The sequence below is a fragment of the Zingiber officinale genome, chromosome 11B, assembly GCF_018446385.1.
Source record: "Zingiber officinale cultivar Zhangliang chromosome 11B, Zo_v1.1, whole genome shotgun sequence".
NCBI classification, from domain to species: domain Eukaryota; kingdom Viridiplantae; phylum Streptophyta; class Magnoliopsida; order Zingiberales; family Zingiberaceae; genus Zingiber; species Zingiber officinale.
The window spans coordinates 20,116,490-20,143,944 of NC_056007.1; the positions used below are offsets into that span (position 1 = coordinate 20,116,490).

At 38.2% G+C, this 27,455-nt stretch overlaps 1 protein-coding gene and 2 long non-coding RNA genes across 3 annotated transcripts; 2 read left to right on the forward strand and 1 right to left on the reverse strand.

The window, feature by feature from the left end:
- The first annotated feature begins 1,503 nt into the window (after positions 1 to 1,503).
- LOC122035358 lies at positions 1,504 to 2,209 on the forward strand. Its single transcript, XR_006126955.1, has 4 exons — positions 1,504 to 1,578; positions 1,799 to 1,856; positions 1,950 to 1,967; positions 2,122 to 2,209. It is a non-coding gene; the product is annotated as an uncharacterized LOC122035358 (long non-coding RNA).
- A 1,402-nt stretch (positions 2,210 to 3,611) lies between these two features.
- LOC122035372 lies at positions 3,612 to 4,915 on the forward strand. The gene is made up of 3 exons (XR_006126962.1): positions 3,612 to 3,752; positions 3,841 to 3,901; positions 4,808 to 4,915. It is a non-coding gene; the product is annotated as an uncharacterized LOC122035372 (long non-coding RNA).
- Positions 4,916 to 14,660: 9,745 nt separating this feature from the next.
- LOC122033826 lies at positions 14,661 to 15,190 on the reverse strand. The gene is made up of 2 exons (XM_042592990.1): positions 14,850 to 15,190; positions 14,661 to 14,679 (listed from the first exon to the last, which is right to left on the reverse strand). Exons 1-2 carry the CDS (start codon positions 15,188 to 15,190, stop codon positions 14,661 to 14,663), a joined length of 360 nt encoding a protein of 119 aa, XP_042448924.1.
- Between the last annotated feature and the right edge of the window lie 12,265 nt (positions 15,191 to 27,455).

Sequence of the window (27,455 nt, forward strand, 5' to 3'; positions counted from 1 at the left end):
AGCAGGAGGAGCCTCCGGAATGGGCTGCTCCAGAACGTACAGTTTACGTTCCTGGGTGAGAACTATTCTCAAGTTCCTGTACCAGTCCAGGAAATTTGCTCCGTTGAGCTTGTCCTTCTCAAGGACAGAACGCAGAGAGAAGGTGTTCGTATTCGACGTCATGGTTATCTACAACAGAAAAATACAGAAAATAAATATCATATTCTTTTAAATCATTTAATTAGGCCTTTAACTAAATGATGCTCCCACTGAATTCTATAATCACTACAAGAAAATTGGGATTCTACAACACTTAAACGACAACGCTTTTTATAAAAAGCGTTGTCTATTTTTTTTTTAACAATGCTTTTAGTGAAAAACGTTGTCTATTTCATTATTTTCTTATTAATAGCCAACGCTTTTCTAAAAACTGTTGTCTATTAGTGATTTTTATGGGTCAAAGACAACGCTTTGTAAAAAGCGTTGTCTATTTGACTTTTTTTTAGTGTCTACGACAACATTTTATAAAAAGTGTTGTCTATTGTTAAGTTCTCATCTAAATCTTGATTAATACAAACCGTTGGATCTAAGTAAGGAGTAGAAAACCTGAACACTTCTCCCAACTCCTATCTTTCGATCGTTTTTGATTCCAAACCCTTCTCCCAACTCCTCATCTCACGCGACCTTCTCCATCCAACTCCTCTCCGGCAAATCCCTCTCTGGCGAACCCCTCTCTGGAGAACCCCTCCGAACTCCTCTCCGTTAAGATCGCGGGATTAATCTCTTCACCTCCGTCGCCTCATTCACACTTCCTTCACACTGCCCAATCTCTTTGACCACACTTTCGTCAAGCGGCAGATCCCGGTGCTGAGGCGATTGACCGCCGACGTTGAGGCAGTGTAACCACAGCAGATCCCGGTGCTGAGGCGATCGACCGCCGACGTTGAGGCAGTGTAACCACAGCAGTTCCCGTTGTCTTCTGGTATCCTAATTAATGGATAGTTTCGCTCTCCTTTCCAGATTCTCCCTTCTCGCTTGGGTCCAAATCCCCACGAGGTCATCAGCCGGTGGCAGCCTACGCTTTTTTCCTTTCCCCCTCTACCTGCGAAAAGAAGCAGAAGGGTAGGAAGCAGAGGAGGTCCTAGATTTGTTACCTTCACTCTAACGAGTGGAAGCAGCGATCATGCCTCATCTAGTATTGGTATTGCCTCGCTTCGTAAACTACTAGATCTTCCACAAGCCGTATCTTAGCTAATAGTTTCGGGTTTTGCAAGGGGTTAGGTTCCTCGTATCTTAATTTGGAAATTTCTTTTAAATTGTTCATATTAGTTTATCTCTGCATAGTTTGACAAATTCTTTTTATAGTTAATTTTGTTCGACTTTGTGAGTGTAAATGTTCTCGCTGCATCTGCTTCTCTTAAAAATTATTACTGCCTTCTCGCTGAGTAGATGTCGTTTACAGACGTACTATATCTTATTTTATGTAGGGAAAGAGCTCAATACGCAATTTTTAGCTAGTGTTACGTCTTCAGGCAACGGCCAATTGACAACAAGTAGTGCAATTGCCCCAATTCCTGTGTTGTCATCATCGTCATCCATGTATGTCCCGTAGGCATTTTCGTTGTGTTTGAAAATGAAGGTTTACTCTTGGTTGACACTGAAATTGAAGCATTTGCTACTTGATATTTGTTCATGTTTCAAACTAATAACTTGTAGTTCTTTCTCACAGTCATGAGTGAACTTGTTTCTTTTATAGCATATATGTTTGTGATACTTGCATGACTCATCATTTCCTTTTAATCCCCCTGGGAAATTGTAGGGGTTCACCACTGTTTTGGATTGGAGTTGGAGTTGGTCTGTCAGTCATTTTTCAAGTGGTGAGTCTGTTCATACTTCTTGGATAAGTTTTGCTTTTGTTTTATGAAGATTTCTTCTTTATCTTACTGAAAAGCATGTTAATGGTGTGACAGGTTGCAAATAGATTAAAGGTGAGTCCCTTTGCAGCTTGTACCCTTTGTAAGATTATCTCTATCCTAAGAATCTTATTTTCAGTTAGAAAGTGCTTGATATTAGAAATTTATTTCTAGATTGTGTGAATTTCTTTGGAAGTTGGCTTAACATGTTGTCATTGGTTTGTGAAAGTACACTGTCCAGGTCTCTTTTGGAAATAACAAGATGATCTTCCTATCCTTAGAAAGGTTTTGCACATTCTTGGCTTCCTTTTGTTAGTGCTTTGTATATCATGAATAAGAAAATGCTCATATCATAGGGCAGTTATATCATGAAATAGGTTGGGATGATATGTTCATCTTTAAAGGGCACTAATATATTTTATGGTTGGAAGAGTTCAATCAGATAGAGGTAGACCTCAATGAATTTTAATCTTCTTAATGGGTTTGAATATTACTAGTGATACGCTAAAAGTGATATGCTTTAGCGTAGAGCTCAATGAAGTGAGAAGATTCAGAAGCTAGCCTTGTTTGGTCGTTGAAAAAATGTCTATTAGTTTTTCCCACTTTTTTTCATCAAAGAGAAGAGATATTGTTAGAGGTTTCTCACTATTAGTTAACTGTTTTCTTTTTTTTTCTGAATTAACTTTGGGCACAATGTTTGAATCTCCAGTTTATTGCCTATGATTATTGAACCTGCAAAGTAGTAAATAACTAATGGGAAAATGAATTATTTTTTGAAATGTGATTATTGTACTTGCAAACCAGTAAATATCACTGAAAAACATTTTTATTTCATTACAATTTCAAATTGTCTTCTAAATTATTCTATTTGCAATTGCAGTGTTTTCTACATGCTTCTCTTGTGCCATTTGTGTGGGCACTGGGAACAATATAGCATGGTTGTCAATATTGGTATCAATATCAGACATTCAAAAAACTTAGGTATCAGCTATATTGTGTCTTGTGTCTTCTAATTGCATTTCGTATATATTGTGTAATTAAATCTTTAATTATATATCAGTGATATTTATTATTTGATAAATCTTTAATCTAGATCAATTCATTGTTAAAGACTTCTGTTGCTGCTTCATTTTTTTACTCAGGTCATGGCTTTTGCTAGCCAAAAGTGTTACTTGTATAGGTCGCATTAATAAAGGTCCATTCTTTTAACCCAGAACTATTCTGGGGTCCCAAACCTATCCTTAGTTAATCCAGCTTGTCCTCAGGTTTATGTTTTCTGAGAGCATACCATTGTTTCTGAGCCTGCCATTGGTTGAGCTGGGTTAAACTCAAATGATGGAGTTACGCTGAGGAAACGTTTGATTAGGTTACAAATAACTAAATCATAGTTGAAGGTCCAGTTATAGAAATGCTGGTGGTTCTAATTAAATAAGGTATCACATTTAGTGAATACACCATATTAAATTGGATAGTGTCCACAGCATATTTGGCTATAGTACAATAGACAACCCAAAGCTTCCAAATACTGTGTTAAATTTGTTAAAGAAACCATCCTTACTAAATCCCAAAAATTTGTTTAGTTGGAGCCAATAAACTAGTTTGAATCTCTGCTAGGGATACTCAAAGCAGAGTAGCAAACAGAACATTTGAGTCCTAAATTTAAAGGCATTGGACATGGTATAAAAGAATTATCATAGAGATATTATGTTTTATACCTTTTATCTGTATGAGACATATTGTCTTATGTAAAATTCTGCAGCATTTGTGGATGTTTCTCTAGAAGAACTATTTCACAATGAACGTTCCTTTATGAATGAGGTATCAAAGGCAAGCCCAATGGAGACGCAATCAGCTAAGGAAGTAAGTATGCAATGCTAGGAATAAGCTATGTTGTATTTCAGTATTATTGTTAATTTATTGCTGAATTATTATCTTGTGCCTATTGAAGATACAAACAAATGGAACTGTAAAACAGAATGCAAGTTCTTCAACCGAACAACCTGATTATCGTAAGTGACATTGGATGATTTTTTTTGTTTTGTTTTTCATGTATACATTAATTTATACATTTTCCTGCTATCTACTGCACATTGGAGAAGTTGTGGTTCAGTTCATGTCTTACACTTTTTTTTCTTTTACAATCAGAATTTTCTTGGAGAGTGCCATTTTCTCACGCTTGTATAAGTTTTCTATTGAAACTGTCATCATATATAGTAGTTGAAAATTATGAAATGCATCTGCACAAGAGCTTATTTAAAATGCTCCAGTTAGTCATATCCTTTTGACTTCCTAGTAAAATATATTTGATTTGTGAGCAATAGTTTCTCCAGCTTATTAATTTTCACTGCTGCTTATTAGTGACTTCTTATCAATCTTATTTAAAATTCTACAAGCTTTCTTTAGGAAGTTGGCAATTTTCCACTATTGGTTAAACTCATATTCTAAACGTTTCATTTTAGCTTTCTTTCTGCAAATACTGTATGCATTTTAGAATGGAGAAATACTGTATGCATTTAGAATGGAGAAATTGCAAGCTTTCTCTGCATATTAGAAACTGCACAGTTGAAGAATGCAATCTAGAAACTGCATGCATTTTAGAATGCAGTTTGAAGAAACGTTGCCTTTCTGCAAGCCAAGCTTTCTTTCTGCAAGCTTTATTTCCGCAGTTTGAAGAAACGTTGCATTTCTGCAACAACAGTGCTTTTTGCAAGAAAGCGTTTGCAGAGAAGAAAGTGTTTCATTTCTGCAAGCTTTCTTTCTGCAGTTTGAAGAAACGTTGTATTTCTGCAAGCTTTCTTTCTTTCCGCAAGCATTTCATTTATGAGTAATGAGTTTTGGTTCATTTATAGAAAATATCTAGTAGAAGTAATTTTTTGGTTCAAACTATTGATTGTAATTTTTTGTTTATATTTCAGGCCAACTGTTCAATCTGTTCAAAGCTCACAAAGATCCTAGATAAAATCCAATTGCTTATTCCTGTAATAGATTGAGAAAGACAAGCTACTTCTTCAGTATTGTGGTAGTAATTATTGTACTGTTTTGTCCTGTTCTCAAGCCGATAATAATTTTTAAGTGTAGCTAGTAGAAGTAAACAGATTGTTGGCTTTGAGGTCGGCTAGTTATTTTGTGCTCTTTTGTTTTATACGTGAATATCACTATCTGATTTGAAATAGAATTAGTGTTAATTTTGATATTTACTAGCTTCTCATGTAATTAAATACTAATATTACTTCAATGTCAGAATTCTATTATTTTGGTATGAGTTTGAAATCATTAGCTGAGTTGATTATATGTAAAATTCGAATCTAGACATGGTAAAAAAAAATAATAGTTCCGTAAATATAAAAATAATGATTTTTAAATATTTTTTTTTATTTTTTCCTTTAAAACGACAACGCTTTTAAAGCGTTGCAAAAAAGTGTTATCTTTGTAAAAAAACACCAATGCTTTTAAAGCGTTGTAATAGTGTTGTCTTTGCAAAACATGACTACGCTTTTAAAGCGTTGCAAAAACGTTGTCTTTTCTACCAAAAACAACGCTTTAAAAGCGTTGCAAACACGTTGTCTTTGCATAAACTGACAATGCTTTTAAAGCGTTGCAAAAGCGTTGTCTTCGCTACAAACAACAATGCTTTAAAAGCATTGTCGTTGAGTAGACTTTTAACAACAATGCCTTTAACAACGCTTTTTCAGGCAGAAAGACAACGCTTTAAAAGTGTTGTCTATTAGCTTTTTTCTTGTAGTGAATTCATGTGGGACAAGATCCACATCATACTAACCCTTGAGTTAACTTTGGCTAATACGCCCAAGATTTAGTATGATTGGTAGGTAACAATTTACAAATTACATCTCTATGTAACTCTTGTTTATAGGATCATTATCCGCAGTTATATTAAAACTTGAGTTAGCTTTGGCTAATACGCCCAAGAATTAATATAAATGTGATTTATGTCCTATCTTTCCAATCATTGGAAGAATGCCTATAGTTATACTCGATCCAACCGAGTTAACTAGGAATACTCAATCTAATTGAGTTTATACTCGCCCATGCGTTGATAAGCAGGACCAAGATTGTCCCTCCGTACCCTACCAAGATAATATGTGTTGCTCTGCTTTGGCAGATTCAACAACACATGTGATCGAGGTAGTGATATGTATCACGGCACGGTAGACATTAGAGTTGACGCGATTTAGATCTAATCTAATCGTCGATGTGTATCAAATACGCGATAGATCTAATCTAATCGTAAGGGTACATCTTGTACACGATTTAGATCTAATCTAATCGTTAGGCACTAATTAATTACTAATCATGCATCACATACACACAAGCAATTAATTAAATTTATTTGTGATTAGTCATGACCCTACTACGATCTTCTCAAGCCAATGAGAAGATCGGATGGTCAACCTAGGACAACAGCTTCTCAAGCTCCTTCCTTTGACCACCTTGTGCTTGCGCCTTCCTCGTAACTCCGTCTCGAGTGGACCTTCCACGGCTCCAATTTTGTACATTACAATTTTGAAACTCGAGTTACATTCGAGTCTAAACTAATTTACAACAAGAATACAAAATAGAGAAAGGCACGACACGTAGGCCGCGAATCAGATGTACAACACGCACAACACAAATAACGGCGCGCAGGCCGTAATATGAATTACAACACAATTCCAATCAGATTGGGTCGTTTTGGGCCATGACCATCACAAATCATACATAATTCTAAATTATGTAATTTCCATAATTTTCTGTAATTTTAATACTAATCTTTTACAATTATTACGAGTAAAATTTTTCGGCGGTCCCGTTTAGCGATTTTCGGGCGCAATCGCGGAACGAATCCCCTTGCGGGGCCAGGGGCAACGCCCCTACCCATGATCTAACCATCGCGAGTGTCCCTAAGCGATCTTACAATACCTTAGTCCACTGTCCCAAAAAGTTTTGGGGTGAAACTTTGCCGTTTCGGAAAAATCTTCTCGGTAGTCGAAGCCTACAAGCGTATAAACACTTGTGCTTCGCTTCTACGAGAAAATTACTCATAAAAATCCATAAAAACTTAAATTTACAGAAAATCACAGAAGCTATATTTTTTTCATAAAAATCAAAATAAACTCGTACAAGTCTTCGCACGTGGCTCTGATACCACTGTTGGGTTTTTCGGGCCGCGAAAACTGCTTTTTCGCGTCCCGGAAACCCCGAAACCCCGCCACCGGATCCGTGCGAAGAATAAACTTTCGAAAAACAAAATTATGAGTACGAGTTTACCAACCTATAGATCTACACTAGAACTATATGTTAAGAGTTTACCCTTGATGAGTGCCTTTCACGAATCCCGCTCATCCAAGGTGCCGGATCTCAAGTTGTCAAGGTAGACAACTCTCTAGAAGTATCCACACGAACACAAGAAGGAGATCACCAAACTAAAGTGTGCTAGCACCTTAGTAGGGTTCGACAAGATGAGGAGAGGAAGAGCAAGAAGAGAGAGCACTAGGAGGAAGAAGATGAAAGTTACACTTGCAAAAATGAAACTCATTCACTCCCATAAAGTGGCCGACCACACTTATGTGGTTTGTAACCTCCATGGGATACCAAGAGTCACAACTCTTGGTAACTCCCATGAGGTGACACTTCACTTAAGTAACCATGATGATGTGGAGCATCATCATTGGTCCACTTAATGCCAACTCACCAATGAGGTGACATAAAGTCAAGTCAAACTTGACTCTTCCTCTTCTTCTCAAGTCAAGTCAAACTTGACTTAATCTCTCTCATGGTTGATCTAATCCAACCATTTAATTCAAGCCAATTTAATATAATGAATCTAATTCATTTAATTAAATTAATTCAATGAGTCATAATCTAAATTAGACTCATTGAACACATGAATCAACATGAGTCCAACTCAATTAGCCCAATTAGGATTACTCTTAATCCAATTTGATTCATCACATGAATCTAATCCTCTTGGTTCATCATATGAACCTAATCTCCATCTAATTATCCTTAGTGTGTGACCCTATAGGTTCTTGTAACATTGGCAATGCCCCTAAACCCATTTAGGAGCATAAGTAATGAGCAGTATCTAGCAACACATCATTACTACCCAAGTTACAAGAATGTTGAAATCCAACATCACCTTGTGACTACTAATTGTGGCTCCTCACAATATATGACAAGTGTCCTTCTATCCTAGACATCTAGATTGATCAATGTGAGGCATAGACCATGTCATCCTCTGACCAATCTAAATCTTTAACTCCAAGTAGACTCAATAAATCAAATGAGCTCAATAACTCATATTGACTCATTTGGGCATGACTATGCACTTCGTGGTCTCACTCTATCAAGAATATCGATGTCGCTCTCGTCATATAGGAGGGATAAATTCCATCTACATCACTCATATCCCTCTGCATAATTCGTTACATACCCAGTAATCGCCTTTATAGTCCACCCAGTTACGGGTGACGTTTGACGAAACCAAAGTACATAACTCCTTATGTAGGGATCCATGGTGACTTCAGGTCCAAGGACTAGTAGTCATACTAATAGCCACATGAGAAAGTATATGACACTCATATAACGATCCATGATACTTTCTCATGGCGGGCCATTCAGTATACATTCTCCAATGCATACCCATGTGTCAATTTGATATCTCTATATCCATGACTTGTGAGATCAAGTCATCGAGTTGACCTACATGCTAGTCTTATTGCATTAACATTATCCCTGAATGTTAATACTCGACTAGGAATGATTAAGAGTAGCATTCCCTATATCATCTCACTATCGGTTCAACTAACCGATTGATATAGGTGAGAACCTTCTACTCAAGAACGCTATTATACTTAGTTTATTTGACACCAATACAAGTAAGTATAATAACAAAAAACGAATGCCTTTATTTATATAAGAATATGATACAACACGTCCATAATACAATTATCAAATGATTGGCTCTAGGGCTCTAACTAACAATTATGGCACACATCAACATATATGCTAAATTAAACGTGACATGGTTATAACCCCATAAACTATGATCTTCTCAAGCCAATTAGAAGAGAGAAAGGTCAACTTAGGTTAAAGCATCTTCTCCAAGTGATTCCTTGGCCGTCGTGTGTGTAGGATCGTTGGGCCGGCTAGAAGGGGGGGTTGAATAACCCTGTAAAATAAAAAATAGAACAACCCTTCTCGAACTCTTAAACTAACACTTGCATAAAATTAACTTAAACAAGAAAAAGCAAGAAAAGGAAGAGGCACAGGATTTCACTTGGTTACAACCGGGGTGGTTGTTAATCCAAGAAAGATGATCGCACTATCAATCTCCTTCAGGCGGAGAAGCCTCTTACAACGTTGAAGCACAGGAAACAGAAGCTAACTACAGAGAGCGTACAAGTGTTTGAAAGAAATGCTTGAGTTCTGAATTGATGAAAAGCTTCTGGACCAAGGCTATATTTATAGCCTTGGTCGGGGCGCCTGGAAGGGTTCCGGGCGCCCTGGGGGGATAAAAATTTATCCCCCAATGTTCAAATCGTGTAAATCATGATCCTGGTCAAAATCAAGGTCCGGGCGCCCCGGAGCCCAGAGTCAATAGATGTTGACTTTTTCGTCCGGGACCTCTTCTCTGGTTTAGTCCCGCCTCGGTCCGATTCTTCTCCTCCAGATCTGCTCGCTTGGGTGATCTCTGCCATTCGGAAAAGGGCTCACCCGAACCTAACTTCCGGTCTTCTCGAGTGGGCTTCCCTCCAGCTTCTCGTCCCTTGGAATCGCTGCGTGTTTCCTTCTCGTCCGTGTTGGATCGAGAAGCGCTAGAGGGGGGGGGGGTGAATAGCGCTCACGGCTTTCACACTTTTCGAATTCGGACGAGTAAAAACAAACGCAGCGGAATTAAAGAACAAGCAGATGAACATAGTGGATTTACTTTGTTCGGAGCCTGTGACGACTCCTACTCGAAGGCCCGCGATCCTTGATCGCTTTCCGTGGGCAACAACTATAAGCACGAGAATTATTACAATCTACGTACAAATTAAAATAGTAATTAAAAATACCTACAACACTTAGAGAATATGAATTCTGGAGCTCAGAGTCGTCGGAAAGTAGTCACAGCACTTCGGGAACCTTTCGTTAGCAGCTAATCGCATATAGGGATCGCTTGGAATTCTTGAGATGAGCTGCTGGTCGAGATCCCTTATAAAGGGTGTTCAAGGCGCCTTCTACTGTTCACCAAGGTGCCTTGAATGAGCCGAGTTAGCCGTGGAGATAAGGGCTGAATTGGTCGAACCTTATCAGGTTCAAGGCGCCTTCAGCCTCTCCAAGGTGCCTTCATCAAGCTGTCCAAGGTGCCTTGGCTTCCTTCAAGGCGCCTCCAAGCTTGCTTCGCAACCAGTTCAGGTTTTGCACCCGAGGCGCCTCCAAGCTCCATGGACTTTGGTCCCTGCAAGATATGCTAAACACAAAAATACCCAACAACACAAAGTTAGCTCATAACACATAAGTGATAGTATAAGAGTGAAAGTTTGACAGTCTCCGGACTGTCCGAGTCTGATTTCGGGTTTCCAACCGAAAATCCTAGGTCGACCCGACGCCTACTGTTCCCTCTACGGGGAACGCGTCCTCACCTACTCCACTCAGGAGATTTACCTTTTGCCAGTTTGGTCCTCCAGACCAACTGGACTTTTGCTCAGCGTCCGTTGCTTCCGGTCTTCATGCTGGACGTCCGGTCCTCGACCCTTCCAGACTTCTACCCGGTTCGCGACACCAGGATTTTAACCTAGGGTTACCACCCCCTAGGATTTTTGCCCGAAACTTTGACCCGCCAAGACTTTCCGCATAGGGTTTCCACCCCCTATGACCTAGGTTACCACCCCCTAGGGTTTTCCCTTTGCCTAACCGCAGCTAGGACTTTTCTCAACCTAGGGTTACCACCCCCTAGGACCTAGGGTTACCACCCCCTAGGACCTAGGGTTACCACCCCCTAGGGTTTTCACCTTGCCTAACCGCAGCTAGGAATTTCCTGAAACACTCAGTCATACACATTAGATAACAATTAAACTTAACTTTGAATCCCTTTGCCATTATCAAAACTATGGTTCGATCGTCGGATGCTTCCCGCACCAACAATCTCCCCCTTTTTGATTATGGCAACCGTAATTCAAAGTTAGGTGAAAAAAATACAATAAAGGTAAATATAAATAAGTACAAGCATAGATAACACCTAAGCACATTGAAGCTTCCCCTTAATAGGAGCTCCCCCTTAAACTGATTTCTTTTAGTTTTGAATTTTTGAATTTTTGGATTTTAGTTACCTTTTGGTTTCCTTTGAATTTCCTTATACTCTCCCCCTTTGCCATATATCAAAATAAAGAGGGGAGAAACAAAATGAGTACTGAAGTAAACACTTAGCTTTTCAAATTTTCTTGTAAGCATTAAAGTCTAAGTGTTTCTTTTAAAATTTCTAACAAAATTTCTTCTAAATTCTAAGTATAAGAAATGATTATTTTGAAATAATTTTCAAAGTATTTTTCAAATAATTTTTGAAATTAATTTTCAAAGGATTTTACAACTAAATTTTGAAATTAATTTTCAAAGTATTTTTCAAATGATTAATTTTCAAAAGATTTTACAAATAAGTTTTGAAATTAATTTTCAAAGGATTTTTCAAAGGATTTTGAAATTAACTTTCAAAGGATTTAAAAAATAAGTTTTGAAATTAATTTTCAAGGGATTTAAAAAGGATTTTGAAATTAACTTTCAAAGGATTTAAAAATAAGTTTTGAAACTAATTTTCAAAGTATTTTACAAATAACTTTTGAAATTAATTTTCAAGGGATTTTAAAAAGGATTTTGAAATTAACTTTCAAAGGATTAAAAAATAAGTTTTGAAATTAATTTTCAAAGTGTTTTACAAATAAGTTTTGAAATTAATTTTCAAGGGATTTTAAAAAGGATTTTGAAATTAACTTTCAAAGGATTTAAAAATAAGTTTTGAAATTAATTTTCAAAGGATTTTACAAATAAGTTTTGAAATTAATTTTCAAAGGATTTTAAAAATAAGTTTTGAAATTAATTTTCAAAGGATTTTACAAATAAGTTTTGAAATTAATTTTCAAGGGATTTTAAAAAGGATTTTGAAATTAACTTTCAAAGGATTTAAAAATAAGTTTTGAAATTAATTTTCAAAGTATTTTACAAATAAGTTATGAAATTAATTTCAAGGGATTTTAAAAAGGATTTTGAAATTAACTTTCAAAGGATTTAAAAATAAGTTTTGAAATTAATTTTCAAAGCATTTTACAAATAAGTTTCGAAATTAATTTTCAAAGGATTTAAAAAGGATTTTGAAATTAACTTTCAAAGGATTTAAAAATAAGTTTTGAAAATAATTTTCAAAGTATTTTACAAATAAGTTTTGAAATTAATTTTCAAGGGATTTTAAAAATAAGTTTTGAAATTAATTTTCAAGGGATTTTTCAAAGGATTTTTCAACTAAGTTTTGAAATTAATTTTCAAGGGATTTTAAAAATAAGTTTTGAAATTAATTTTCAAGGGATTTTTAAAAATAAGTTTTGAAATTAATTTTCAAAGGATTTTAAAAATAAGTTTTGAAATTAATTTTCAAGGGATTTTAAAAAGGATTTTGAAATTAACTTTCAAAGGATTTAAAAATAAGTTTTGAAATTAATTTTCAAGGGATTTTACAAATAAGTTTTGAAATTAATTTTCAAGGGATTTTAAAAAGGATTTTGAAATGAACTTTCAAAGGATTTAAAAATAAGTTTTGAAATTAATTTTCAAAGGATTTTACAAATAAGTTTTAAAATTAATTTTCAAAGGATTTTTCAACTAAGTTTTGAAATTAATTTTCCAAGTATTTTACAAATAAGTTTTGAAATTAATTTTTAAGGGATTTTAAAAATAAGTTTTGAAATTAATTTTTAAGGGATTTTAAAAATAAGTTTTGAAATTAATTTTCTAGGGATTTTTCAAAGGATTTTGAAATTAACTTTCAAAGGATTTTTCAACTAAGTTTTGAAATTAATTTTCAAAGTATTTTGCAAATAAGTTTTGAAATTAATTTTCATGGGATTTTTAAAAATAAGTTTTGAAATTAATTTTCATGGGATTTTTAAAAATAAGTTTTGAAATTAATTTTCAAACGATTTTAAAAATAAGTTTTGAAATTAATTTTCAAGGGATTTTAAAAAGGATTTTGAAATTAACTTTCAAAGGATTTAAAAATAAGTTTTGAAATTAATTTTCAAAGGATTTTAAAAATAAGTTTTGAAATTAATTTTCAAAGGATTTTATAAATAAGTTTTTTTAAAGGATTTAAAATTGTTTAAATAGATTAAATTTTGTTAAGTTGATTTATTTGATTAGATTACATTGATTATAGACTAAGTTCAACCTTGATCCATCTCACCCGATTCTAAGTTATCAATCAGGTAATCTTAAGTATTTTTGTGAGATGGTTATCTTTGATTTAAATTGTTTCTAAGGATTAATTTACATTTGAGTTAAGATTAGGTTTTCCAATTAGTCAATTAAATAAGTATTTCAAAGATTGATTCCCAGGTCAGGGCGAGGCTCTAGGCCTTCTTGGGTATGGGAGCATCCACCCCTTCCTAGACAGAATAACTCAAAGAAATAGATATTCAATTTTCTTTTTGAAACTCCTAAATTTAACTAGCAAGTGTAAATTACGCCTAGTGCCTTAAGCTATCCTAGTCTAAGCATTATATTGCAAGGAAAAATAAATAAACAAGCATCAATCAATTCTATTTATTGGTAAAGATGGTCTTTCTATAGGCTCCCCCTGGATCATAGCCTCGATATGGTCTATCAAGGTAATGGATATGATCCTTGGGGACCCAATAGTGACCAGGTCCAACTTGATTAACCAAGTTTGACTTGGGGACCCATGCTTGAATTATGTTTCTATTATTTCTATTTACTAATGACAAGTATGATATAAAATTTGTTTTGGTCTTAAATCCAAGTCCGGATTTGTTGTAAACGGCTCGCTGTTTTCCAAGAATCAGATCTAGATTCTTGGAATCCAAGGTGAACCGTTCCAACGTGTCCTTGAGTTCTTTAATTTGAGTTTTCAAATTATAATTTTCTTCCTCAAGTTGTTGGACTTGAGTTGAACTTCCAATTTGAACTGACTCAGTTAGAACTGACTCAGTTAAAGAACTCGAGTCAGTCGCTCCCTTAAGGGCTGTTACCTCCTTTTGGAGCGACTTAACCCGGATGTTGGATTTAGCCAACTTTTTAAGCAAGTACGAAATTAAATTTTACAGATAATCTAATTGAGTTTCAGCAAGTAAGGCACTTACAGTTGGGTTCGGTCCTTCGGAAACGGATGCGTATCTGTGGCTTCTCTCGGACTCAGTTTCTGACTCGATCTCGGTTTCGGACTCGAATTCGGATTCGGTTTCATCAATATTTACTTGTACTGGCAACGCGAGGAAGCTTGTCGGTTCTTCCGCGTCGGACTCGGATTCATCTGATGACTCGGACCAGGTCGCCTTTAATGCCTTCCTTTTTTTCTTCTTGTTTGGACAATCTGGCTTGTAGTGCCCCTTCTGGTTACAGCCGTAACAGGTGACTTCAGATTTGTCCTTTGTGTTTGTTTGATTTGTCTTTTTCGACTTGCATACTTTCTGTACGAGCTTTATCAGTTCAGAAATAATTTCATCATCGTCCTCTGCATCTGATTCATTTTTGGCCTTAGGCTTAGCTTTGCGCCTCGACATTGATTCACGCATTCTGCTGGTACCTGCAATTAAAGCAACACCTTTCTTGACCGGATGTGTATTAGTCTGTTCATGCAATTCTAATTCCGAAAATAGTTCATCTAATTTGATTGAAGAGAGGTCCTTAGAAACCTTGTAAGCATCAACCATGGATGCCCACAAGGTGTTCCTTGGAAAAGCGATAAGTGCGTACCTTATTATGTCGCGGTTCTCTATTCTTTGGCCGATTGCGTGAAGGCCGTTTAGGAGGTCCTGAATGCGCGCGTGAAGCTGGGTTGCCGTCTCATTTTCTTGCATTCTCAGATTGTATAATTTATTAAGTAGTAAATCACGTTTACTCACCTTCGTGTCGGAGGTTCCCTTGTGAAGTTCAATCAGCTTTTCCCAAAGCTCCTTTGCTGATGAGAATGGACTGACTCTCTTGAGCTCCTCTTTGGTCAGTCCACACTGGAGGGTGCAGGTAGATCTGACATTGGCTTCCACTTTCTTGATGAAGGAGGGTTCCCAGTCTTCGCAGGGAGTAGGTTTGGCCATCAGTGTCAGTCGGTAGTTGAAATCTAGTTCGGATGATCATCCACATCTCGAACTGGATCTTTAGAAACGTCTCCATCTGTCCCTTCCAGTACCCGAAATCTTCTCTGGAGAAGAGCGGGGGATGGATGATGCTGAAACCCTCTTGTTGGGCCATTGAGAGAATATGCAAAAAGGAATAGAAAAATATGTCCCAAGACTACGTCTTGGATTAGTAGTGCGGGTGTAAAGACTTGAAAAAACAACTAACCCAGTGGTGTTGCACCAACTTCGAGCGAGATCGATACGAACGAAAAAAGAACTGGAATATAGTAAGAATACTAATTTCAGTTGACTCCAAAAAATTTAAAACACCGTGAAAAAAAAAATTGCGTGATTGGTGGTTGCACCAGATCAACGCGACCCCGCTCTGATACCAATTGTTGGATCGAGAAGCGCTAGAGGGGGGGGGGTGAATAGCACTCGCGGCTTTCACACTTTTCGAATTCGTATAAGTAAAAACAAACGCAGCGGAATTAAAGAACAAGCAGATGAACACAGTGAATTTACTTCATTCGGAGCCTGTGACGACTCCTACTCGAAGGCCCGCGATCCTTGATCGCTTTCCGTGGGCAACAACTATAAGCACGAGAATTATTACAATCTATGTACAAATTAAAACAGTAATTAAAAATATCGACAAAACTTAGAGAATATGAATTCTGGAGCTCAGGGTCGTCGGAAAGTAGTCGCAGTACTTCGGGAACCTTTCGTTAGCAGCTAATCGCGTATAGGGATCGCTTGGAATTCTTGAGATGAGATGCTGGTCGAGATCCCTTATAAAGGGTGTTCAAGGCGCCTTCTACTGTTTACCAAGGCGCCTTGAATGAGCCAAGTCAGCCGCGGAGATAAGAGCTGAACTGGTCGAACCTTATCAGGTTCAAGGCGCCTTCATCAAGCTGTCCAAGGCGCCTTGGCTTCCTTCAAGGCGCCTCCAAGCTTGCTTCGCAGCCAGTTCAGGTTTTGCACCTGAGGCGCCTCCAAGCTCCATGGAGGTGCCTCGGTACTGTTCATCCGAGGATAATTTTGCACTTTGATCCCTACAAGATATGTTAAACACAAAAATACCCTGCAACACAAAGTTAGCTCATGACACATAAGTGATAGTATAAGAGTGAAAGTTTGACAGCCTCCGGACTGTCCGAGTTTGACTTCGGGTTTCCAACCGGAAACCCTAGGTCGACCCGACCCCTACTGTTCCCTCTGCGGGGAACGCGTCCTCACCTACTCCACTCAGGAGATTTACCTTTTGCCAGTTTGGTCCTCCAGACCAACTGGAATTTCGCTCAGCATCCGTTACTTCCGGTCTTCATGCTGGACGTCCGGTCCTTGACCCTTCCAGACTTCTACCCGGTTCGCGATACCAGGATTTTAACCTAGGGTTACCACCCCCTAGGATTTTTGCCCGAAACTTTGACCCGCCAAGACTTTCCGCATAGGATTTCCACCCCCTATGGCCTAGGGTTACCACCCCCTAGGGTTTTCCCTTTGCCTAACCGCAGCTAGGACTTTTCTCAACCTAGGGTTACCACCCCCTAGGACCTAGGGTTACCACCCCCTAGGGTTTTCACCTTGCCTAACCGCAGCTAGGACTTTCCTGAAACACTCAGTCATACACATTAGATAACAATTAAACTTAACTTTGAATCCCTTTGTCATTATCAAAACTATGGTTCCATCATCGGATGCTTCCTACACCAACAGTCCGCCGGCGTACTCATTTGCAGTCTTCGTCCCTCGGACGCACCGCGTGCCGTCTTCTCGCTAGCTGCGTCTCTTGCTCCTCGAGCAATCTTCCGCTCCGGCGTTCGTCCCTCGGAACCACCGCACGCTTCCTTCTCGTCCGCCGGTGTACTCTTCCGCAGCACCTCGTCCCTCGGACTGCCGTCCTTTTCGCTAGCTGCATCTTCCGCTCGACTACCTGTGTTTCTAAGCTCCTACACACTTAGACACAAGGTTAGAACAGCACAGGACCTAACTTAACTTGTTGATCACACCAAAACAACCTTGGGGTTCCAACAATCTCCCACTTTTTGGTGTGATGAACCCAAGTTAAGCTAGGGTTAAAATAGATATTAAATAAAATTAAGTAAATTACTTAATTTACAATTTAAGCGCAAAAAGATAGAAAAGATAAAATCTATCTACCTCCCCCTAGACTTATACTTTCCCTTCTCCTCCTTTGATCACAAAAAAATGGAGTTCCAATAAAAACAATCTAAGGGTTAAAGACTTAGAAAAAGTATTTCTAAAAGAAAGTTCTAAGTTTTTAAGAAATTTAGAAATTTTTTAAAGTAATTTAAGCTGAGATTTCTAGTTTCAAGAAAAAGTTCTTAACTTAGGAAAAAAAATGATTTTTGGGAATATTTCTAAGTATAAAAAAATCCTAAGTAAAAAAATTTGTGAAATTTAAAAAAATCATAACTTACATTTTTAAGTATTTTTTTTAAATGACTTAGGCAAAAAAGATTTCTAAGTAAGTAAATTTCTAATTTGAAATAAAATGTTTTGAATAACCTTTTTCAAGCACTAATTAATTCTTATATTAATGCTTCATTAGTAAGTTAATTAAACATTTATTTCAATATTTTGGCTTCCAGGTCGTGGCGAGGCATTAGGCCTTCTTGGTTATTGGAGCAACAACCACTTCCTTAGACAAAGCCTCATAAAGAAATTCTTTGTTTAATTTTCTCACTTAAAGCGCTAATTTTAATTTTAAAATTAATTTAAGCATGACTTTGGAACCCAATATAGGTTTCAGCCTACTGGATTAACCAAAAAATTTTTAGGGACATATTTTCTTGAAATGTTCTTAATTTGTCCCGGGTGATATTTAAAGAACCAATTTAAATTATTAAATCTTCTAAAATTGGTTTTAGATGAACATGCATAGTTTTTCAAGTTATCTACTTGAATTTTCAAATCATCATTTTCAAGTTTCAATTTTTCATTTGCTAGTTTTAATTTATCTAATTCTTCTTACCCTTCTCCTTGTCTTTGTTCTTCAGCTTGGGGCAGTTGTCCTTGACGTGCCCTTCTTCATCGCAATGGTAGCAGCGGATCGTCCTTTTCTTCTTCCCTTGCAGATGGTCAGTAGATCTAGATTTACAAAGTTTCTTGAATCTTCTTACCATCATTACCATTTCCTCGTCGTCGAGAGAGGATTTTGACTCAGGTTCGTCTCTCGAAGCTTTGAGGGCGACGTTGTTCTTGAGCTCCTTCATTCCTGCACATCTTGACTCATGGACTTCAAATGTTGAAAAAAAATCTTCTAATGAAATTTTTTCTAAGTCCTTTGAAATGTAAAAAGCATCTACTAGTGATGCCCATTTTGAATTTCTCAGAAATGAATTTAACGCGTACCTGAGCGAATCTCGGTTACTTACCTTTTCTCCGAGATTCGTGAGTCCGGTGATGATTTCTTTTATTATGGAGTGCAGATATGCGACTGTCTCGTCTTCCCCAAGTCACAGGCTGGTGAGCTGATTGCGAAGCAGATCTCGTCTAGCGAGCTTGGCTTCGGACGTACCTTCATGCAGCTCGAGGAACTTCTCCCAAAGTTCCTTTGCGGAGTTATATTTACCGATCTTGTTGACTTCTTGAGGTGGAAGAACGCTTAGCAGATGGTATTCTGCTTTGCCGTTCGCCACGAAGTTGGCCTGCTCCCTTTTTGTCCATTATTTTATTTCCTTGTCCTCTGGAGCTTCAAAGCCAAGTTTCATTGTTAAAATTAATTCAATATCCGTTGTAAAAAATACCTGCATTAGTTTTTTCCAGGTAGCGAAGTCCCCTTCATATTTCGGCGGGTGGATGCTTGGTCCGGCCATCTCGTTGCTTCGTTCGGCGGTTAGTCCTCCTGAAGCGTCTCAGCTTTGATACCACTTGTAGGATCGTTGGACCGGCTAGAAGGGGGGGGGGTTAAATAGTCCTGTAAAATAAAAAATAGAACAACCATTCTCGAACTCTTAAACTAACACTTGCATAAAATTAACTTAAACAAAAAAAAGCAAGAAAAGGAAGAGGCAAGGGATTTGACTTGGTTACAACCGGGGTGGTTGTTAATCCAAGAAAGATGATCGCACTATCAATCTCCTTCAGGCGGAGAATCCTCTTACAACGTTGAAGCTCAGGAAACAGAAGCTAACTACAGAGAGCGTACAAGTGTTTGAAAGAAATGCTTGAGTTCTGAATTGATAAAAACCTTCTGGACTAAGACTATATTTATAGCCTTGGTCGGGGCACCTGAAAGGGTTCTGGGCGCCCTGGGGGGATAAAACTTTATACCCCAACGCTCAGATCGCGTAAATCGTGATCTTGGTCAAAATCAAGGTCCGGGCGCCCGGAAGGGTTCCGGGCGCCCCGGAGCCCAGAGTCAATAGATGTTGACTTTTTCGTCCGGGACCTTTTCTCTGGTTTAGTCCCGCCTCGGTCCGATTCTTCTCCTCCGGATCTACTCGCTTGGGTGATCTCTGCCATCCGGAAAAGGGCTCACCCGAACCCAACTTCCGGTCTTCTCGAGCGGGCTTCCCTCCGGCTTCTCGTCCCTCAGAATCGCCGCGTGTTTCCTTCTCGTCCGCCGGCGTACTCATCAGCAGTCTTCATCCCTCGGACGCACCGCATGCCATCCTTCTCGCTAGCTGCGTCTCTTGCTCCCCGAGCAATCTTCCGCTCCATCTTTCGTCCCTCGGAACCACCTCACGCTTCCTTCTCATCCGCCGGTGTACTCTTTCGCAGCACCTCATCCCTCGGACTGCCGTCCTTCTCGCTAGCTGTGTCTTCCGCTTGACTACCTGTGTTCCTAAGCTCCTGCACACTTAGACACAAGGTTAGAACAACACAGGACATAACTTAACTTGTTGATCACACCAAAACAACCTTGGGGTTCCAACAGTGTGTTGTTGTCCTTCTCCCTTTTCATCGTTGTTTAGTAGACTGGTTCTTTCTCTATTTTGTACATTATAAAATCTAAAGAAACCTCAAGTTACATTCGAGGGTAGTCTAAATTTACAACAAGAGTGATAAAGGATGAAGGCATGATACGCAGGCTGTATTATAAATTACAACACACACATACACATCCAATCACATTGGGAAAAGGATCATAACCATGCACCATGCCATATATATTCGCAATATCCTTATAACATAAATCTACTATGATTTCAACAACTAGTTATGAGCCATAACGCCACAGCGGTCCTGCTAGCCGGTTAGCAGGCGGGGGTCAAGGGGGTAGCGCCCCTTATGGGGGTGAGGGGGTAGAAAGCACCCCTAGTGAAAAATTATTTCGCATAATCATTGTATAAGTTGCTGCCATACCCGAGACCCTACTACCCATAATACCAACTAAGTTTCATTCGCAACAAAACACCTTTGGCCGAGACCTTGCTGGTCACAACAACAACTATGTTTCGTTCCCAACAAAACACTAATTTTGGCCGAGACTCAGAATTTAACCAAGACTCAAAATCTGGCTGAGACTCATAATTTGGTAGATGATAGTAAACCTATCATGTAATTTCTATATCACATATAAAATCTAACTACAACTTAGTATATGCATTCATAAGTGACTCTGATACCACTGCAAGGAACTAGGACACTAACCACATGAAAACACAGTGGAAAACATTTAGTTCCACTCCAAAAGATCCATGCAAAAGGAAACCATATACTAAGTTTCTACAAGAAGTAGGGAGTTATACCTTTGGTGTGTGCACACGATCTCCCGACAGCTAAGATCTCAACATGATCACACATCTGTGCCTCTAACGGTATCCACACCTTTGTTTGTCTCACAAACTCACAAAGTGGAGAAGGAAACCACCAAAGGTTGTGCTAGCAACCAAGATAGGAGGTTTCGGCCAATAAAAGGAAGAAGGTGGAAGAAGAAGACTAAAAGTTTTTCATCTAATGAAAATTTTATCCATAAATCATATTTATATCCATCTCATGAATACCAAAGGGTTTTTCCCTTTGGTCTTCCAATCCAATGGTTTCAAATTGACTATTCAATCCATAGGTCAAAATTGATCATTCATCTTCCAAGTTGAATTCAAGTTTGTTTGAGCAATCCCAATGGTCTATGCGACCATGTGTTTTGGTGTTTGGCAAAGGGTTTAAGTTAGTATTACCCTTGTATTTGATATCTGTATGTGAGTGTGCAGGTTTGCAGGATACACATATGACTCAACTTGATGACTTTAGATCTGATGAAGGATAGAGCCTCCGAGGGACCGTGGACAAGGCAGCAAGGACAAGAGCTGAGGGAAGTGCACTTCGAGGCATACACGAAGAATGACATTGAGACAAGCCATGGGCTAGAATGCATCCGAGGGACGAGAGCCAAAGGAAGAATGCTTGAAGGCAAGTGCCAAGGAAAGCCACTATGAGGCATATGCGAAGGATAGCATTGGGATGACCCACGGGCTTGGATGTATCCGAGGGATGAGAGCCAAAGGAAGTAAGCTTGAAGACAAGAGGTCAAACCTATGAAGAAGAGTCAAGTGAGTCGTGAGGGTCCGAGTACTAAGAGAAATGTACTCGAGATGGGAAACCCTAGGTTTAGGGTTGTACCAGTCAACTGGTACTGGGATCAGTCGACTTGGGGTGAGCACAAAGAGCTTTTGTGCCTGAAACGGCTGGGATCAGTCAATTGGTCCATAGACCAGTTTACTGGTAAAGAGCCTTTGGAGTGCCATTGGGTTGGCACCATTCGACTGGTGCAAGGACCAGTCGACTGATAACGGTAAAATAGCAGGGCTATTTTCTTCCAAGCTCTATAAGGAGGAGCTTGGGATGGCCTGCCAAGGTGACAAAATTTGACTTGGTTAAAGCCTAATTAGTAGTCACAAGAGTTCTTAAGTGCTTGTGTAATCCAAGAGGTCTTGGTGAGTTTTGTGGTGAGGTTTCTCCACCCACAAGGAGCGACTTGAGATAGTCTGAGTTTGCTGAAGGCTAATCCACTGAAGGATTGGGATCACCCACCTTAAGGATAGTCGTGGAGTAGGAGTCCTAATCTCCGAACCGTGTTACATCGATGTGCATTGGTTTGCTTGTTCTTTTTCTTTGTTTTTATCTTTCGTATTCATATTAGTATTTGTATTTCCACTTGCGCACTAACAAATACGTAGGAAGCTATCGATTTGGGGACATCACCTATTCAACCCCCCTTATAGCCGACCACCGATCTCCTACAAGTGGTATCAGAGCAAGGACGCTCTTCTTCAGACTAACCGCTAAAGAAGCAAGGATGACTGGCTTGATTAAACCATCGAAGTTTGAATGCGAAGACCTATGGGACATCACCTATTGGATGATGAAGATGGAGGTCTTCTTCAACACAGATTGGGACACCATGATGGTGGTCAAGGAGCCGTTCGAAGTCCCGAAGGACAAGAAAAGGAAGAAGCTCCAACCACGATATTGGGCGGAGGAGCAAACCACACGATCGAAAGTAAATTCAATGGTAATATCTATTTTGATTGATATTTTGCCTAATAATGTGATGAGTCATGTAGGTGAATATGAGAATGCTCACAATTTATGGAGAAAGATAAAGAGGGTTCAATGGGAAGAACCTATGCCTACACAAGAAGAAGAAGAGCCCAAGGAGATGGGTTTAATAGCTCAAGAAGAGGAGGTGGAGCAATTGGAAATTGATTAATGCTGAACATCTGAGGAGGAGAAGGATGAAGAAATGCCCTCTGCAAGTGTGGATGAGGAAGCATCATCAACATCCTCAAGGGTTGAAGAAGAATCCAAGATAGATGAAGAAGAGGTCTTGGAGGTCAACCTAGTGAGCACCCCCACAGAAGCAAAGTCAAAGGACCACATTGTGTGCTTCGGGTGCAATGAGAAGGGACACTACAAGAGTAGGTGTCCATTGGGTAAGAAAGAGGTAACTCCTAAACTCAATTCAATTCTTTTAGAATCTAATTTGAGTTGTAGGAAAGAAGAAGCCCAAAGGAGGAGAATGTGCATTAGATAATTCACATGTGGGGTGAAGGGACACTACCACACCAAATGCCCCAAGAAGAGGGAAATCAAGAAGCTTGCACATTTAAAGAAATGGGAGAAGAAGAGGAGCTCAAATCAAGGGTAAGCTTCAAGGGTAAGGGAGGTATACCCTAATTTGAAGTGTAATTCAAATTCAAATTCTTATGTTCCCATGCATGCTAGGAAAAATAATGATTATCATTATGTAGCATTGAAAAATTTTGGTGTTAAGTATCATGATAAAAATAGGGTCATTGTAGATTATAAGCCTAAGGCACCTATTCATGATAAATCTAGAAATGGTAGACCTAAGGAAAATCAAGGCATTAATCCTAAGAAAGGGAGACACATGCCTCGGAAGGGTAGGTCTAGGAATGCCCAATGTGGACAAATTAACTCTAGGGTTAGGAACCTAGAAAGGGAGAATCAAGCTTTAAAGGCAAAGCTTGATCAATTAGAGAAAAACCTAGCAAGATTCAATGTTGGATCTAGAGGGTTAAGTATGGTGTTGGGTATCTAAAGACCCAACAATGATAGATCGGGTTTGGGATACCGATCTAATGTCTCCAAGGCTAAGTGAAAGTCTTATGTTAGGGTTGCATATGACTATAGAAAGGAGAAGTCAATAAATGGAAAGGGAAAACCATTTAAAGGTATGAAGAAATTAACCAAGGACAAGGTGTCCAAGGTTAAAAAGATTAGGTTTGTAAGCCAAGTGTCACCGGAGGTGCATCGATGTGGCCTAGCAATTGTGGATGAGTCACCTAGGGAGGTGACCATGGTTAAGAGCTCTAGGGGGAGCTCAAAGAGTCAATTTGGGAACCATGGCCAATGGATCTCAAGTGGGTTTTACTTGGGAGTCTAGAGGAGCCATGGAGTGTGCCAAATAGTTTAGAGACGGACTTGAGTTTCAAACCTAGGGAATTGACACACATTAGGTTATGTTTTATGCTTAGAAATATGACATTGGGGTAATAGAGCATGATAATTAGTTTTTGATGTATAGATACTATATAAACCAATGCTAGAGATGCATTATGGGTTAGTATGAGAAAATACATCAAAAGGAAGCCAAAACTAGGACTTTAGGTCAAGGTTCAATTGAACCATTTAGATAGTTTTGGATTTTATGTCAATCTTAGAATCTGAGATATATATATTTTTAAATATATTTTTCCTAAGTAGACACTGGTAAAACAGACCTCTCTACAAAATTTGAAAATTTTTAGAGGTTTATAGAATTTTTTATGCATTTCTAAAATTGGGGTCAGAATGTTGAAATCAGCTGAAAAGGGTACCAGTCGACTGGTGTAGATACTAATCGACTGGTAGTAGTAAATTTTGAACACAGAGGGCTCTGTGAGTTGAAATCAAAAGGGGAAGTCGACTGGTACTTGAGGCAGTCGACTGATACCAGCCTGAAAGTGTTTTTCAGCACTATTATTAACTGTGTCAACTTGTTTAGATGTATGAGATCCATGGGGGATAAATATATGAGTTTAGGGTTAGTTTGGATGACAAGTTTTCAACAATTGGGATATTGTTGGAGAGCTTTTTGAATGTTAGGCAAAGGGGGAGAAGTAAGGTTTAGATGGGAAAACTTTTAGTGCCTTTGCGTAGGAAAATACTAGCTCATTGGGGAGCTTAGGTGTAGGGGGAGCCTTGTGATAGGTTCCAATGCATGTTTGCATTTTGTATCGGCAGTGTATGCCCAAGTGTGTAGCCTTGGCAACGTAAGTCCATTCGGCGATGTAAGCCTAAGTGTGTAGCCTTGGCAACGTAAGTCCATTTGTTATTAACATGTTTATTTGCTATTTATTTTCCCTAACTTAAATGTATTGCCAAACATCAAAAAGGGAGAGATTGTTGGAGCAATCCCAATGGTCCATGAGACCATGTATTTTGGTGTTTGGGCAAAGGGTTTAAGTTAGGATTACCCTTGTATTTGATATGTGTATGTGAGTGTGCAGATTTGTAGGATACACATATGACTCAGCTTGATGTCTTCGAATCCAGTGAAGGATGGAGCATCCGAGAGACCGTGGACTGTTGGAGTGTATACTAAAAGCCTAGCTTTTGTATAAACATTTATAAGAATCACATTGGTCAAGTGTCTATATTTTTATATACCAAATGTAGATGTTCAATTAATTTATATTGTAGATAACATAGTGTGTGGTGTCACACACAGAAGATTGTGTTATCGGTTCTTTATAAATTATAAACAGTTGCTCACGACTAAGATGGAAAGGAACAAACCATTGGAATAGTCGTAGTGTAATTAGGTATTAGTTTATCTTAACTAATAAATTACACTAGTACACTCTAAGTGTATTGAGTAGAACCATTTTAGGTAAGTTCTTTTTATACTGACTTGATAAAAGAACTAGACCTTAGTTATTATGGAAGTGTGTGCTCTTAATCCTAATATAATAACAAGCACATATATTTAATATTTATTTCTTTAATTTATCAATGGGTGAGATTTAGTTCGATAAATCAATAAGCCCAATAAGTTGGGAAATGATATCACTTATAGTGTGTGTTGTTGATTATAGAAGGAAACTGTGCCCTAGTGATCTAGGTTGATAATGTCCCCAAGAGGAGCTCATAAGGATTGTCATGTTAAACCCTGCAGGTGGACTTAGTCCGACATGACGATAAGGTTGAGTGGTACTACTCTTGGACTAAGATATTAATTAAATGAGTTGTCAGTAACTCACTTAATTAGTGGACATTCGACATCTTAAACACAGGAAGACTAACACACTCATAATAAGAAGGAGCCCAAAATGTAATTTGGGATTGGTGCGGTAGTTCAATAATAGTTCTTTAGTGGAATGAATTATTATTGCTGAAATTAAGTTATGTGTTCGGGGCGAACACGAGATGCTTAATTTCATCGGGAGACCAAAACCAATTCCTCCTCTCGGTCCCTATCGTAGCCTCTTGTATATAGAGATTTATACCCACCACATACCCACCTTCTTACCCAACCTATAGGGGCCGGGCAAGCCAAGCTTGAAGCTCAAGCTTAGGGCCGGCCAAGCCTAAAGGTTGAGCCTTAAGGCGGCCGGCCAATTGCTTCGAGCCCAAGCTTAGGTGGCCGGCCACATCATATTAAAAAGGGATTTTTATTAAAATTATTTCTTATGTGGATATCATGTTTTAAAAGAGAGTTTGAAATTTAAATCTTTCCTTTTATATTTTTCTACAAAAGATTAAGAAAAGATTTGAAATCTTTCCTTATTTGTAGATTGAAAGGTAGATTTTAATTTTGAGAAAACTTTCCTTTTTTTAAACCATGTTCATGATTTAAAAGAGAGTTTAAAAATTAAATATCTCTTTTATAAGTTTCTACAAAAGATTAAGAAAAGATTTGATGTCTTTCCTTATTTATAGATTGAAAGGAGATTTTAATTTTTAGAGATAACTTTCCTTTTGAAAAATTATCCACATGTTTAAAAGAAAGTTTTTAATTTATAAAATTTCCTTTTTATAATCCACCATGAAGGGAAAAATTATTGGAGAAATTTTTATAAATTTCTGGAAGCAAATAAGGAAGTTTTAATTTGTGTTTAAAATTTTATTTGCTTAGAGATTTTAATGTGGCTGGCCATTGTAATTAGAAAAAGGAATTTAATTTTAATTAATTAAAATTTTATTTTTCATGGCAAAAGAATTAAGGAAGTTTTTATTTAAATTTCCTTATTTGCCAAGACCAAGGATTATAAAAGAGGGGGTAGAGGTGCCTTCATGGTGAACGACTCTATTCTTTCCTTCCTCTCTTTTCTTCCTTGGTGTGGCTGACCCTAGGGTCTCCTCTTCTCCTTCTTTTCTCTTCCTCCTTTGTGGCTGGTGGCATCAACACAAGAGCTTTCCATGGTGGCCGGTTCTAGCTAGGAGAAGAAGGAGAGAAAGAAGGTTTCGTTTCTAGCATCCCTTGGAGCTTGATGGTGGTGGCCGGACCTTTACTTCTCATGGAGAATTAATGGTGGCCGAATCTAGCTTGGAGAGGAAGGAGCTTGGTGGTTCTCGTCTCGGAAGATCGTTGCCCACACAACGTCCGAGATAAGAAGAGGAATACGGTAGAAGATCAAGAGGTTATTTTGCTTACAAAGAAAGGTATAACTAGTAATTGTTTTCCGCATCATACTAGTTTTCTTTGTATAGTTATTTATGGACATACCAAACACAAGAGGCATATGATTCTAGAGTTTTTCAAAATAGT